The sequence below is a fragment of the Bison bison genome, unplaced genomic scaffold, assembly GCF_000754665.1.
Source record: "Bison bison bison isolate TAMUID 2011002044 unplaced genomic scaffold, Bison_UMD1.0 scf7180017864072, whole genome shotgun sequence".
Taxonomy (NCBI): Eukaryota; Metazoa; Chordata; class Mammalia; order Artiodactyla; family Bovidae; genus Bison; species Bison bison.
This window is the reverse complement of record NW_011494644.1, coordinates 3,365,428-3,381,933: the sequence shown is the minus strand read 5'-3', so window position 1 is coordinate 3,381,933 and position 16,506 is coordinate 3,365,428. Positions and strand designations below refer to the sequence as shown.

Here is a 16,506-nt window from a genome sequence, read left to right as displayed (position 1 = left end):
CAAAAGGCTCTAACACCACATGGTGACCCCTGGTGTGCTCACATAACAAAGGATTGAGCGAATACCAAAGGACAGCAAGCTAGCTGCTGGCTGCTGTATAGGGCTCTCTCTCCCTGAAGGCAGAGAGATAGGCATGTGATAGCCAGAGCTGGAAGGCAAGGGGCTGCTGCAATCTTGGCCCCAGAGACATCTTCCAACAAACTGAGCAGGCTCCCAGTTGCTAACCATGTCTTCCTGGGATCCTGGACGGTTGACATCTGCCAGGAGTAGCACAGCCTGAGATCAGCTCCCCAGAGGAGACACATGGCATATCTGGGACTGTCTCTCACTGCACACCTGGGAAACCAAGCAGCCAGGACCTGGGAGGTGAATAAGACACACAGCCCACCTGGGACAGTGTAGTAGCCAAGCACCAGGTCTCGCATAAGCTGCTTGGACCTTGGAAGGGCACAAAACGCACAGCCCATCTGGGTCTGTCCCCCCATGGAGAACCCAAGAACCTGAGCAGTTTAGACCTGGGAACTGCATGGAATGCAGGGCCCACTTGGGACAGCGCCCTTGCAGAGCACCCTGGAGCCTGAGAAGTATAGACCCGGGAAATACATGCCACCTTGGACTGTGGCAAACCCAGTGTGGTCCATCCACCATGAGCACTCCCCACACATGCCGGCAGTATTTGTTTGCAATGTCCCTCCCTCCCCACAACACAACTGAACAAGTGAGCCACTTATTTATAAGTGGCCACCTTTGACCACTGTGTCAGGGCAGAGATTATACACTGAAGAGATCTGCAAACAGAGGAAGCCAAAATAAAGAAGGGAGAACTGCTATGGAAGTGACAGGTGCATCAGACTAAAACTCAGCAGTTAATACTGGGACTGTGCACATTTGAGGGGCACCTGTAGAACTTGAGAACAAGTACAAGCTGGAACAAGGGACTATTTGAAACTGAACTGACCCCACACTGCTCACAACAGCTCCACAGAAATTCCTAGATATATTTTTACTATTATCAATTCATAATTTTTAAAAAAAAATTTAGTTCTTTATTACTCCTTTAACTTTCATTTTTATAGCCTACTATTACCTTTCTTAAAAAAAAACCTAGTTTAAAAAAAATTCCATATTATATAATTTTTTTTAATTTTTGTGATTGATTTTGTTTTGTATTTTTTATATTGTACTTATGAGAGTCTAACCTCTATCCTAGGTTTTTAATCTTTGCTTCTTGATATTTGTTAGCAATTCTGTACCTTTAAGAATCTAGTCTTCAGTATCCATTTTCACTTAGGGATTTGATTACTGGCTTGCTTGGTCTTTCCCCTTTGACTCTCCCTTTTCTCCTCAAGGTCAACTCTATCTCCTTCCTCCATCTTCTCTTCTCTACATAACTCTGTGAATCTCCCTGGTGTCCCTGGCTATGGAGAATTGTTTCACCATTAACCTAAGGGTTTTATCTTCTGTGCTGTACAGAAGGAGAAGTCTTGAGGCTACAGTAAGAGAAGGACTGAAAGCCAGAGGCAGGAAGCTTAACTCCAAAACTTTAGAACATCAGAGAACTCTTGACTCCAGGAAACATTAATAGACAAGAGCTCACCCAAAAGTCTCCACAACTACACTGAAACCAAGTTCCAACCAAGAGCCAATAAGTTCTAGTCCAAGACACACCACACTAATTCTCCAGAAAAACAGGAACACAACCCTGAACATTAAAAGACGAGCTGCCCAAAGCCATGCCAAACCCATAGACACTACAAAACTCACTACTGGACACTTCATTGCACTCCAGAGAGAATAGATCCAGCTCCACCCACCAGAACCCAGATGCAAGTTCCCCAAACCAAAAAAACTTGACAAGCCACTGTTCCAACCCCATCCACAGGGAGCAGACTTCGCAATTAAGAGGAACCACAAACTTCCAGCCTGCAGAAAGGGCACCCCAAACACAGTAATCTAAACAGAACAAAAAGGCGGAGAAATATTCAGCAGGTGAAGGAACATGACAAACCAAAGAGGAGGAGATAGGGAGTCTACCTGAAAAAGAATTCAGAATGACGGTAAGGATGATCCAAAATCTTGAAAACAAAATGGAGTTACAGATAAGTAGACTAGAGACAAGGATTGAGAAGATACAAGAAATATTTAACAAAGACCTAGAAGAAATAAGGAAGAGTCAATTAATAATGAACAATGCAATAACTGAGATTAAAAGCACTCTGGAGGGAACAAACAGTAGAATAACTGGGGCAGAAGAGAGGATAAGTGAGGTAGAAGACAGAATGGTGGAAATAAATGAAGCAGAGAGGAAAAAAGAAAAAAGAATTAAATGATGACAACCTCAGAGACCTCTAGGACAATATTAAACACCCCAACATTCGAATCATAGGTGTCCCAGAAGAAGAAGACAAAAGGAAAGGGCATAAGAAAATACTTGAGGCGATAACAGTCAAAAACTTCCCAAAATGGGGAAGGAAATAGCCACCCAAGTCCAAAAAACTCAGAGAGTCCCAAACCGGATAAACCCAAGACAAAACACCCCAAGACACATATTAATCAAACTAACAAAGATCAAACACAAAGAGCAAATATTAAAAGCAGCAAGGGAAAAAGCAACAAATAACACACAAGAGGAATCCCATAAGGATAACAGATGATCTTTCAATAGAAACTCTTCAAGCCAGAAGTGAATAGCAGGACATAGTTATGAAAGAGAATAACCTACAACCAAGATTACTCTACCCAGCAAGGATCTCATTCAGATATAAAGGAGAAATTAAAAGCTTTACAGACAAGCAAAAGCTGAGAGAATTCAGCACCACCAAACCAGCTCTTCAACAAATGTTAAAGTATCTTCTCTAGACAGGAAACACAGAAAAGGTTTATAAAAATGAACCCGTAACAACAAAGTAAACGGTAATGGTATCATACTTATCAATAATTATGTTAAATGTAAATGGGTTAAATGCTCCAACCAAAAGACAAAGGTTGGCCAAATGGATACAAAAACAAGACCCCTTATATATGTTGTCTACAAGAAACCCACCTCAAACCAAGGGACACATACAGACTGAAAGTGAAGGGCTGGAAAAAGTTATTTCATACAAATGGAGACCAAAAGAAAGCAGGAGTAGCAATACTCATATCAGATAAAATAGACCTTGAAATAAAGACCATGATAAGAGATAAAGAAGGACACTACATAATGATCAAAGGATCAATCCAAGAAGAAGATATAACAATCATAAATATATATGCAACCAACATAGGAGCACCTCAATATGTTAGGCAAATGCTAATGAGTATGAAATGGGAAATTAACAGTGACACAATAATAGTGGGGGACTTTACTACCCCACTCACACCTATGGACAGATCAGCCAAACAGAAAATTAGCAAGGAAACACGAGCTTTAAACGATACAATAGACCAGTTAGACCTAATTGATATCTATAAGGCATTTCACCCAAAAATAATGAATTTCACCTTTTTCTCAAGTGCACACGGAACATTCTCCAGGATAGATCACATCCTGGGCCACAAATCTAGCCTTGGTAAATTTTAAAAAATTGAAATCATTTCAGGCATCTTTTATGATCACAATGCAGTAGGATGAGATGTCAACTACAAGAAAAAACTATTTAAAAATATAAACATATGGAGGCTAAACAACACACTTTGGCATACCAACAGATCATGGAAGAAATCAAAAAGGAAATCAAAATATGCATAGAAACAAATGAAAATGAAAACACAACAACCCAAAACCTATGGGATTCAGTAAAAGCAGTGCTAAGAGGAAGGTTCACAGCAATACAAGCCTACCTCAAAAAAGAAGAGAAACATCAAATAAACAACCTAACTTTATACCTAAAGCAACTAGGAAAAGAAGAAAAGAAGAACTCCAAAGTTAGGAAAAGGAAAGAAATCATAAAAATCAGAGCAGAAATAAATGAAAAAGAAACAAAGGAGACTATACCAAAGATCAACAAACTAAAAGTGGGTTCTTTGAGAAGGTAAATAGACAAACTGTTAGCCAGACTCATCAAGAAAAAAAGAAGAATCAAATCAATAAAATTAGAAATGAAAACGAAGAATCACAACAGACAACAGAGAAATACAAACAATCATAAGAGACTACCATGAGCAATTATATACCAATAAAATGGACAACTTGGAAGAGATGGACAAATTCTTAGAAAAGTATAACCTTCCAAAACTGAACCAAGAAGAAAAAGAAATCTTAATAGACCCATCACAAGCATGGAAATCAAAACTGTAATAAAAAATCTTCCAACAAACAAAAGCCCAGGACCAGATGGCTTCAACAGGTGAATTCCACCAAAAAATTACAGAAGTGCTAAAACCTATCCTACTCAAACTCTTCTAGACAATTGCAGAGGAAGGTAAATTCCCAAACTCATTCTATGAGGCCACCATCATCCTAATACCAAAAACAGACAAAGATGCCACAGAAAAAGAAATCTACAGTCCAATATCACTGATGAACATAGATGCAAAAATCCTCAACAAAATTCTAGCAAACAGAATCCAACAATATATTAAAAAGATCACGCATCATGACCAAGTGGGCTTTATCCCAGAGATGCAAGGATTCTTCAATATTTACAAATCAATCAATGTGATATACCATATTAACAAAATGAAAAATAAAAACTATATGATTATCTCAATAGATGTAGAGAAAGCCGTTGACAAAATTCAACATTCATTTATGATAAAAAACTCTCCAGAAAGCAGGCATAGAAGGAACATACCTCAACATAATAAAAGCCATATATGACAAACCCATAGTAAACGTTATCCTCAATGGCAAAAAATTGAAAGCATTTCCTCTAAAATCAGGAGCAAGACAAGTCTTGTTCACCACTTTCACCACTACTATTTAACATAGTTTCAGAAGCCCTAGCCACAGCAATGGAGAAGGCAATGGCACCCCACTCCAGTACTCTTGCCTGGACAATTCCATAGACGGAGGAGCCTGATAGGCTGTAGTCCATGGCGTTGCTGGGAATTGGACATGACTGAGCGACTTCACTTTCACTTTTCACTTTCATGCAATGGAGAAGGAAATGGCAACCCACTCCAGTGTTCTTGCCTGGAGAATCCCAGGGACAGGGGAGCCTGGTGGGCTGCCGTCCATGGGGTCGCACAGAGTCGGACACAACTAAAGTGACTTAGCAGCAGCAGCAGCAGCAGCCACAGAAGAAAAAGAAATAAAAGGAATCCAGAATGGAAAAGAAGTAAAACTCACTGTTTGCAGATGACATAAACCTCTACATAGAAAACCCTGAAGACACCACCAGAAAATTACTAGAGCTAATCAATGATATAGTAAAGTTGCAGGATATAACATTAACACACAGAAATCTCTTGCATTCCTATACACTAACAATGAAGAAACAAAAAGAGAAATTAAGGAAACAATCCCATTCACCACTGCAATGAAAAGAATAAAATACTTAGGAATAAATTTACCTAAAGAAACAAAAGACCTATATACAAAAAACTATAAAACAATGATGAAAGAAATCAAAGATGACACAAATAGATGGAGAAATACCATGTTTGTGGATTGAAGAATCAATATAGTGAAAATGAGTTTGCTACCCAAATTAATCTATGGATTAAATGCAATCCCTATCAAGCTACCAACGGTATTTTTCACAGAAGCAAAACAAATAATCTCACAATTTGTATGGAAATACAAAAAAACCTCAAATAGCCAAAGCAACCTTGAGAAAGAAGAATGGAACAGGAGGAATCAACTTGCCTGACTTCAGACTATACTACAAAGCTACAGTCATCAAGACAGTATGGTACTGGCACAAAGACAGAAAGATAGACCAATGGAACAAAACAGAAAGCCCAGAGATAAATCCACACACCTATGGACACCTTATCTTTGACAAAGGAGGCAAAATACACAATGGAGAAAACACAATCTCTTTAACAAGTGGTGCTGGGAAAACTGGTCAACTACATGTAAATGAATGAAACTAGAACACTTTCTAACACCATACACAAAAATAAATTCAAAATGGATTAAAGATCTTCATGTAAGACCAGAAACTATAAAGCTCTTGGAGGAAAACATAGGCAGAACACTCTGACATAAATCACAGCAAGATTCTCTATGACCCACCTCACAGAGTAATGGAAATAAAAACAAAAAACAACAAATGGGACCTAATTAAACTTAAATGCTTTTGCACAATGAAGGAAACTATAGGCAAGGTGAAAAGGCAGCCTTCAGAATGGGAGAAAATAACAGCAAATGAAACAACTTACAAAGAATTAATCTTTAAAATGTATAAGCAGTTCATGCAGCTCAATACCAGAAAAACAAAAGACTCAATCCAAAAGTGGGCCAAAGAACTAAACGGACATTTCTCCAAAGAAGACATACAGATGGCTAACAAAACTGAAAATATGAATGAGTGTTCAACATCACTCATTACTAGAGAAATGCAAATCAAAACCACAATGAGGTATCATCTTATGCAGATCAGAATGGCTGCCATCAAAAAGCCTACAAACAATAAATGCTAGAGAAGGTGTGGAGAAAAGGGAACCTTTTTACACTGTTGGTGGGAATACAAACTAGTACAGCCACTATGGAGAACAGTTTTGAGATTCCTTTAAAAAACTGGAAACAGAACTGCCATGCTACTGCTGCTGCTGCTAAGTCACTTCAGTCGTGTCCAACTCTGTGCGACCCCATAGACAGCAGCCCACCAGGCTCAGACCCAGCAATTCCACTGCTGGGCATACACACCGAAGAAACCAGAAGTGAAAGAAACACATGTACCCCAATGTTCACTGCAGCACTGTTTACAATAACTAGGACATGGAAGCAACCTAGATGTCCATCGGCAGAGAATGGATAAGGAAGCTGTGGTACATATACACAATGGAATATTACTCAGCTATAAAAAATTAATGCATTTGAGTCAGTTCTAAAGAGGTGGATGAAACTGGAGCCTATTATATAGAGTGAAGTAAGTCAGAAACAGAAACACCAATACAGTATATTAACACTGTATATATGTAATTTATATGGAATATATATGGGATTTATAAAGACGGTAATGACGACCCTATCTGCAAGACACCAAAAGAGACACAGATGTAAAGAACAGACATTTGGACTATGTGGGAGAAGGCGAGGGTGGGATAATTTGAGAGAATAACATTGAAACATGTATATTACGATATGTAAAACAGATGACTGGTGCAAGTTTGATGCATGAAACAGGGCACTCGAAGCCAAGTCAACCCAGAGTGACGGGGTAGGGAGGGATGTGTGAGGGGGGTTCAGGATGGGAGGACACATATTCACCCATGGCTGATTCATGTTGATGTTTGGCAAAAACCACCACAATATTGTAAAGTAATTAGCCTCCAATTAAAATAAATAAATAAGTAAATTATTTTAAATTTTTTAAAAAGGAAAAAAAAAAAAAAGTCTGGTACTTCCTTAAAAGGATAAACATAGTTACCATAGGACTTGGTAGGTATATACCCCTTCTACATACTTAAGAAAAGTGAAAACATATACCCATGCAAAAACTTTCATCTGGATGTAGCATTATTCACAACAGCCCCAAAGTATAAATAATTCAAATGTCATCAACTGATGACTGGATAAATAAAATGTATAAACATACATGGAATATCATTAGAACGAAAATAAATGACATAATAATATATGCTACAACATGGATAAACCATGAAAATTTTATGCTGAGCTAAAAAAGCCGGTTACAAAAGACCACATATTGTGTGATTCCATTTATAAATAGGTAAATTCCATTCACAATAGGTAAATCTATTAACAGAGAGTAATTAGTAGTTGCCTTGGGCTAAAGGACATTGCAGGAAATGATAGTACAAGGTTTCTTTTGGGGTAATGAAAGTGTTCTAAACTGACTGTGGCAATAGTTGACAAAATCTGCAAACATACTAAAACATACTAAAAACTATTGAAATTGTATACTTTAAATGGGTGAACTGTATGGTAGGTTAATTATATCTCAATAGGGCTTTATTTTTTTTTTAAGAAATTATAACATTACTGCTGTGATTAAGAGGTAATAAATAAAAGAATTTTTATTAAAGTCTTACTACATAACTGACCAAGGCTCTGAGCCTAGACCTATTTATTAAAGAAAATGGAGGTGGGGGTGGGTGGGAGGAATATTAGAAGTACTACAGAAGTATTAAAATGTTAAAGACATATTGATTTCATACACTAAGAAGGAATGAAAGAAAAATAAAAAAGGAATTTTTTTTATTCCCACAAAATATTTCAATGTTATTTAAGGTCATGTTCATGTACTACCTAAAATCAGTCACAGTATACATCCTACAGTTTAGGAAACATTGCACTTAAAGTATTTCCTCTTTAATAGAGGATGGAATAAGTCACTTGGAAAGCAGTCCATAAAAACAAACTTTCAACAGTAATATTTTTAAATAAACTAACAGACATTCTTCCATTGTTGCCAACACAGGATAAAATCTATACCAACCTTGTAATGGAAAGTGATATGTTTTCATTTCCTCCTTTGTGAGAAGGCATCTAGTCAAGCCCACTTTCTTAGAGCCATACTTTTGAATGATGGGGTCTTTCTGCAAGTTGATGCTAACTTTTGAGCTGGCAAAAGGTAAAGACCCTAAAACAAAGATAATCACATATATGTTATAAAGTATGTTTATAAGACCTCAGAGGACATGTCTTTTAATGATGTATAGATCAAACGGTTTATAAGACCCAGTCCCAACTTTAAAGGAGCTTGCATTCTAATATATTTATAGGAACACAAAGCAAAAATAACTCTCAAATGGGTTGTAACAATAAAAGCTATAAAAGGGAAAGAGAGAATACACTGGCTGAGATAGTCAGAAATGGTTCAAGAGAGGAAAAGACCAGCTGAGTCTAGGCTTAAAGAGCAGAATTCAGATATCTGCTGTATTAAACTAGCCTGTTAATGATGGACAGGGAAGCCTGGCATACTGCAGTACATGGGGATGCAAAGAGTCAGACATGACTGAGCAACTAAACTGAACTGAAACTAGTCTGTTACAGTGTCTGCCACTCCTAATAAATCTACTGCACCCCTAACCACTTGCTCAAACACAAGCCTGTTCTTTAAGAAGCAGCAGTTACTGACTGGTTTAAGAGTGGGGACCTGGCTAAAGAGGGAACCAACTATAAACTGACTAGTAACTTCATATTCCTTGCCATGCTCAAAAGGGATAAGGGTATTAGCTAAGCTGATCAGCTTTCTTGCTTCCAAAACTGAACTAGAAATACAGAGAACAGACCAGTTAGAACAGAAAACAAAGAAGCTAAGATGCCATGAAAAGGATAAAGAAAAGGTCTTCACCAGAGGCACTTAGATTCTTGATGTCTTTCTAGTCCACAGGCATCCTTCAAATAATACCCTCTCACTTAAGGTGGCCTAAATGAGTATCTGGTCCTGGCAACCTAAAGAGTCAAAATATCAGAAATAAGAAAAGAGGGCATTCCAAGTAAGAGAAATGTACAAACCAAACTTGGTAAGGTAATGACTAGACAAGTCAGGGAGGACAAAAGATCTTTGTAGAAGAGCAGTATAAGAAACAAGTTGAAAGAAGAGGGAAAAAGTGAACTGTAGTCCACTATGAATTTCAGGCTCAAGAGTCTGGACTTCTGGAGCAACAGAAAGCTCCTGCGAAGGGAAGTGGCATAACCAAACACTACTTTAAGAAAGATCAATCTCAAAGATATGTAGAAAATGTAGTAGAGAGAAAAATGACTTTGCAGTAATTCTGGCAAAAAAACAGTCTGGATTAAGATGGTGGAGGGATGGAAGAAAAAGGATAAAAGAAACATTACAGAAGAAAAACTGATAAAGTATAGTGACAGAATAATTCAGTTCAGTCAACAAAATATTTACTGAGTACTTATTATATACCTGGCATTGCTCTACTCAGTAGATTCCCCAATGAACAAAATCAACAAATTCTCCTAAATTCTAGTTGAGAAGATGCACAATAAACAAATACATAATATATCAGGTGAGGATAAGGTAAAGGAGGAAAGGCAGCACTAGGGCAGAAAAAGGGTTAATGTCATATATTTTACAATCAGGGAACGTATCTCTTATAAAGTAACATTTGAATAGAGATTCTTAATAGCAAAGGGAATGAGTCATGCAGATTGGGTATGGGGAGCCAAAAGAAAAGAAATTCTAAAATTCAAGACTGGTGTCTTAGAGAAAAACAACACTAACAGAAAAGAGGATTTGAAGGTGGAAGTCTATTATTTAAGGACAAAAAAAATGCTTTTAATTATGCTACCACTGAAGGTACAATGGAGTATCCAGGTAGCAACATCCATCAGGCAGCTGAGAAAATGTAGGCCTGGAATTTGGGACATCAAAGCTAAAGACGCAGGAGTTATCCACAGAAGAGGTGGGTAAACTGGAGAAGAATAGATGAATATTTCAAAGAAAGACTAAAGTGAAGAAAGATCAAAGTGCTATGATCTAATGGACTATAACTTAAGGACTTTGATATTTAGGTTGGGAAACTGAAGCAAAATCCTTAGGACAGAGAATTAGCTATAACCCTCTAGTTCCTCAATGCTTACAGAATAAACCCAAAATTATTAGCATGGCATTTACAGCCTGCAAAACAAACTTTAAACCTACCTCTAGGCAACCCACTCCAGTGTTCTTGCCTGGAGAGTCCCAGGGACAGGGGAGCCTGGTGGGCTGCCGTCTCTGGGGTCACACAGAGTCGGACACGACTGAAGTGACTTAGCAGTAGCAGCAAGCCTCATCTCTCACTACTACATCTCCTCTTATTCCATCTCCACCCCTAGTCACCCTCAACAATCCATATTCTTCAATCATATCAATTTCTTTTTTCAGATTACATCCTTTCTTTTACAGCTCAATGCTTTTACATGAGTTTTGAATCTCATAATGACTACTCTGTGATTCACTCAAATATGTCAAAACACAGTAGATGTCAAGTTAAACGAAGTTGCAGGTCTGATATGGACATCTATTAGAAAGAAGGAAAGGGGAACAATGCAAAGATAAGAAGTTAGATGCTATTGAGATAGAAGATAATAGGAAACACAGTCATGGAGAATATGGAAAGGAATCATTGGTTTTTCCTCACCACTTTTTCATGTTCCCTCAGTGCAACTATTCAATAATTTAAATTATTTCTGAATACACATACAAAATGCATTTTGAACAATACTTACCTTACTATCTGCAATGAACTGTTAAGGTCTATTCCATCACTCACCTCCTTGCCCCTCCAAAGACAAGGTCAGCTATAACTTGCTAATGGGACACAACCCAGTCTAAAAAACACTGCTATTGTGGATGTTTATACTTTAGCTGGCCAGCATCTAAACTTGCCTATTCCCCACTGTGAGTAGTATTAGTGAGCATCCCCTCATTAGTAAGAGGTAAGATCTTCCTTCCCATTTGTACACTTGTGTGTACAAAGACCCAGTGAGTTTAAAAATGATTCACAGTAATTGATAAGAATCTACTGTCAGTGATAAGCAGGGAATATACTTTTCTTTTTCCTTAAACACACACACACACACAAAATTGCTTTTCTGCTTAATTTAATTGGAGTTGAGTTTTGTTGTTTGCAAAAATAAACTTGACTGATAAACCTACTTGTAAGCATATCCAAGGGCTTCCCTGGTGGCTCAGCAGCAATGAATCTGCCTGCAGTGCAGATGTGGCAGGAACCAGTGGGTTCAATCCCTGCGTCGGGAAGATCCCCCTAGAGAAGGAAATGGCAACCCACTCCAGTATTCCTGCCTGAGAAATCCATGGACAGAGGAGGCTGGTAGGCTACAGTCTATGGAGTGGCAAAGAGTCGGACATGACTTAGTGACTAAGGAACAACAAAGCATATCCATATGAGCAGATATCAAACCACAGTCATAATCATACCTTCCATTGCTTTGGGCAGATTCCCAATTATTTGTTTCTTTTGCAGCCCAATGATATCAGCTAGGAAATCAGATGAAGGGGGAGGCATGCGGAATTTCTGAAAATACATAACAGACTTTTACAAAAATGTTTGAAAGCAGTTAAAATACTGTCAAAGGTCTAGACTCAGAGCTATGCTATGTAGACTCAGCTCAGTGCTATGAAAAATCTGGACCTTAACTGTTTGCACTGTAAAATGAGAACTGTTTCCTTAATGTGTAAAAATGACTGAATAAGTGAAATACCATTTATCCAACCCTAGCAATTTTCTTTGCTTCCCTGACTATACATTATACTAAAGAAACAAACATTAAAAAACATGTAACTCAGAAAAGCAAAGTACCCTTTATTTTTCAAAGCACTTTCATATACATTACTTTAGTGGATAACATGCCAGGTAAAAACGACACAGAAAAGCGATGATTGAGAGTTCAAGCCTCAGGCTCACCTGGGCTTAAATTCCAGCTCAACCACTTACTAGCTGTAATTTGGATGCATTACTCAGTTTCCTTATGAATAAAATGGGATTTTAAAAAGTATCTCTTATAAGACTATTGTGAGAATTGAAGATGATGCATGCTAAGTATGAATAATAAAGGGCTGAGCACATAGGTAGTAGTACTCAACAAACTAAAGCAGAAAGGAAAATGAAGACCCAAGGAGAATTAGGTTAGGGCTAACAAATTCAAATGCTCTCAAGGGTAAATGGATGAAACAGTCTGATAAAGAATGGAGGAGGCTATGGGAAAATGAAGAGTACATGCCCTTTCTAAAGAAGACAGCTGCTATTCAGCTCCAGATACTTTTTTAAGGGAACTCAATCTTGTGATACTGTCGAGAGGCCAAGAAATATGGATTTTATATAAATTTTACAATTTTCAAAAACACCGATGCCCAAATAAAATGTGACAATGTCAACTACAATCTGGGAACTATAGATTACAGCCCAGGAACTACAGATTGCAATCTGAGATTTTTGCCTAGATTACCAAAAGAAAAACATCAGAGACAAATCTAATCCCAACACAAGGTATCAATCATAACCTTTTTAGCTTTCTACAACTTCTACTTCTTGTTCAATCAGGCTGCCAACCAGCACAGTTTGAAATATATGCACTAGTTGCGAAGTGTGAGAACCTGACTCAAGTCCAAATAAAAAGTTTTCTTGACTTACATGTTTGAATGCCTTTCGGAGAAATCCAAATTCCAAATAGAACTTGTAAAAGTGTAGCTGACTCAATCCCTGCAGTATAAAAACCACCACATTTTTCAGGTGGTTTTGGTGAAAAAGCTGGCACCAGCTGTTGAAAAATCAAACCAATACAGCTAAGACTGAAACTTTTAAGTCAGTTACAGGCATTCAGAAGGGCAGTGTGAAAAAAGCACTGAGCAACAGCTTTCAGAGTTTATCACTGCTCACTGACTGCCTGGAAATGAAGAACAGCTATTATAGCACAGAATTTAAACAAAGATCTCTTGAGGTAATTATTTATTTCATTCAAATCAAGTAGAATACCAAGTGAAACACAATGAATTCAAATCCAAAATCCTATTAAGATGTGTTTTAAACTGGAACTAATTAAGCTCAATTTACAAAGGCTACCTTCAACATCCCAATCTGCTCTACAATCCTTTCTAAGCAAGTAAGCACATGACTGGCTTCAAGAAAGCCAGTTTTAGATAAAGTGACAGAGCAATGGCAGTATCTGTTAATGCAAAGAGGGTTTTTGAGGTATTTAGCTACCCCACCCCCAGACAGAAGTATACATCTGAAAATCTCTCTATTGGTACATACACAAACACAATTTTCATTAGACATTTAATAATGGCACTAAGGATACCAAAACAGTCATATTCTCTTTGCCCTTGATTTGTAGAGAAGAAAAAAGATTGGGATTTTTAATATACGATGTTATTTCAATCAGGTCTCCATCAGAGGTTATAAACTAAAATACCTATAGCAGCCAGACAGATAATATAAATAAGGGAGGCAGGCCAGGTGGGACATTGAAGTATACATCTAAAATGAGAGGCCACTATTCATAGGGACAGTTGCCAGAATTTTTTCAAGAAATATGGATTTTTATAAAGGAATTTCCAATTTAAATTGTTGGTAATTTTGTTTAAAAAATTAGGACATTCTGGGTGGCAAATAAAAATGTCAGGCAGATATGGTTCCCTAGATACAAATTTGAAACCTCAGGTCTATATCCATCTAAAGTTCATCTCATACCTCGGTTTAGGAAAGCTGGATTTGCCCAGAACTGCATACTTCAGCAATTCAGATAGCTGGCCATGGGTTACTTCACAGTTTTCAGCAAATAAAACGGTAGATAATCGAGCTTTCTGCAAAAGTAAATCAGGGCATAACAGATTATTGTTATAAACAACAGCAACAAAAACAAGGCAAATTTTAAAATATTCTAGTTTCTTATTATTTTACCATAATATAACCATAAGGAGGGTTCTAATTAATTAGAAATGAAGGTCTAAAACAACCTGTGATATGAGAGTATTAATAAGATATTTAATAAACACTGATACAGAACCTTAATTATAGATATCCCTAGCTTGTTACGTGCTAGTAATAGCAGGATGAATAAAATATGCTCTTAAGAAGCCCATTCTACCAGGGTGAAAAAATGCAGAAACAGGTAATTCCTATTTAAGATGTAGGTGCTGTTCTAAAGATAAAGGAGCAAAGAGGCTAAAACTGTCTTGGGGGCTTGGAGAATTTTAGAGATAGCATAACTGAGATGAAAATAATGGAACTGGACCTTGAAAGTATGAGTCAGCCGGGTAGGAGGAAACATTGTGCCTAAATACGTAGTTTGGTTTGGCTGGAGACAAGACTGCATGTTTCGTAGAGCAATGGAGATATGAGAGGAAGGTGAAGTTGGAGTCAGATCATAGAAGACCAATGTGGCCTAAGCAAAGGAATCAGACTTTAAGCCTCTCCTTAAAACAGCTTTGTACTTACATAAAGTTATTAAAGTAATTCACGCTTATTAAAAAAGAGTCAAATAATAGAGAAGAGTAAAACTGACAATAGATAGGTGAAAATAAGTCACCTGTACTTGTACAATTCAAGTACAACTCATATCATTTTCCTTTTGGTCTGAGAGGCCTCAGAGTAACAGTGGTTAGGAGTTCAAGCCCCAGAGTTCCTCTACCTAGGTCAAATACCAAGCTCTACCATTCTAAGTGCTGTAAGATGTTAAGAGGTTAGGGACAAGTACTTTGATCTAAGACTAAGGTTTTTTCATTTACAGAATAATTATAATTCTACCTTATGAAATTACTGGGAAAACCAACAAGGTAATGTACTGAGGCAAGAGTAATGTACTGAAGCCAGTGCCCAACATACCCTAAGATAAGTAAACACCAGTTATTATTATTGCTATTTTCCCATGTGACTATTTAAAGCTAATGCTGAGCACTTACCCACTTCTTACCCCCATCTATTAAATCATTTAATTCTTTGTAAGTGGGCACTACTATTATCCCCATTTTACAAATAAAGAAATGGAGGAATGACAGATAAGTACAGAACCAAAATCAGAATGCAGGCTCCAAAGCTTAAACTCTTTTCGTCTCTATCTTATACTGTCCCCAAGGGATTACACTTTACATTGTTTTGTAACCAACTCCCTCCACCACAAAAAAAAACAAAAAACAAAAACAAAAACCCAGGGAAGGAGTTCCCTGGAAGTCTATTGGTTAGGATTTGGCAAACTGTAATTGCTGTAGCTCACGGTTCAATCCCTGGTAAGGGAAAAGAGACCCTGCAAGCCGCTTGGTATGGGGGGTGGGGGGGAAATCTGTAAGTATATTTCCATAGCTGTTAAATATAACAAACGTCAATTTTAATAATAGTCCACTCTCTCAACTTACCTAAAAACTTACAGCTTATCTAAAAAAAATTCCCAATTGATGACACTTGTTTAAATTATAAAAAATATTATGATGAGGACCCTTGTATAGACATCCTTGCACGTCTATTCTCTCAGAATAAATTCCTGGTCAAATAATCATGTACATTGTACAGGAGATAGGGATAAAGACCACCCCCATGGAAAAGAAATGCAAAAAAGCAAAATGGCTCTCTAGGGAGGTCTTACAAATAGCTGTGAAAAGAAGAAAAGTAAAAAGCAAAGGAGAAAAGGAAAGATATAAACATCTGAATGCAGAGTTCCAAAGAATAGTAAGGAGAGATAAGAAAGCCTTGCTCAGCGATCAATGCAAAGAAATAGAGGAAAACAACAGAATAGGGAAGACTAGAGATCTCTTCAAGAAAATTAGAGATACCAAGGGAACATTTCAGGCAAAGATGGGCTCGATAAAGGACAGAAATGGTATGGACCTAACAGAAGCAGAAGATATTAAGAAGAGGTGGCAAGAATACACAGAAGAACTGTACAAAAAAGATCTTCACAACCCTGATAATCACGATGGTGTGATCACTCACCTA

At 37.5% G+C, this 16,506-nt stretch overlaps 1 protein-coding gene across 9 annotated transcripts in view; it reads right to left on the bottom strand.

Moving 5' to 3' along the window:
- LOC104986543 (putative RNA exonuclease NEF-sp) overlaps positions 1 to 16,506 on the bottom strand; it is a 64,497-nt gene that overhangs the window by 39,035 nt on the left and 8,956 nt on the right. For 7 of the 9 annotated variants that reach the window (XM_010837148.1, XM_010837149.1, XM_010837146.1 and 4 more), the window contains exons 3-6: positions 14,269 to 14,381; positions 13,210 to 13,336; positions 11,997 to 12,093; positions 8,553 to 8,696 (exon numbers count right to left, since the gene is read on the bottom strand). In XM_010837148.1, the coding sequence (XP_010835450.1) occupies positions 8,553 to 8,696; positions 11,997 to 12,093; positions 13,210 to 13,336; positions 14,269 to 14,381 (481 nt within the window). Of the gene's footprint in view, positions 1 to 8,552; positions 8,697 to 11,996; positions 12,094 to 13,209; positions 13,337 to 14,268; positions 14,382 to 16,506 lie in introns of those variants that run through there. The other 2 variants (XM_010837152.1, XM_010837153.1) reach the window with 2 other exon arrangements.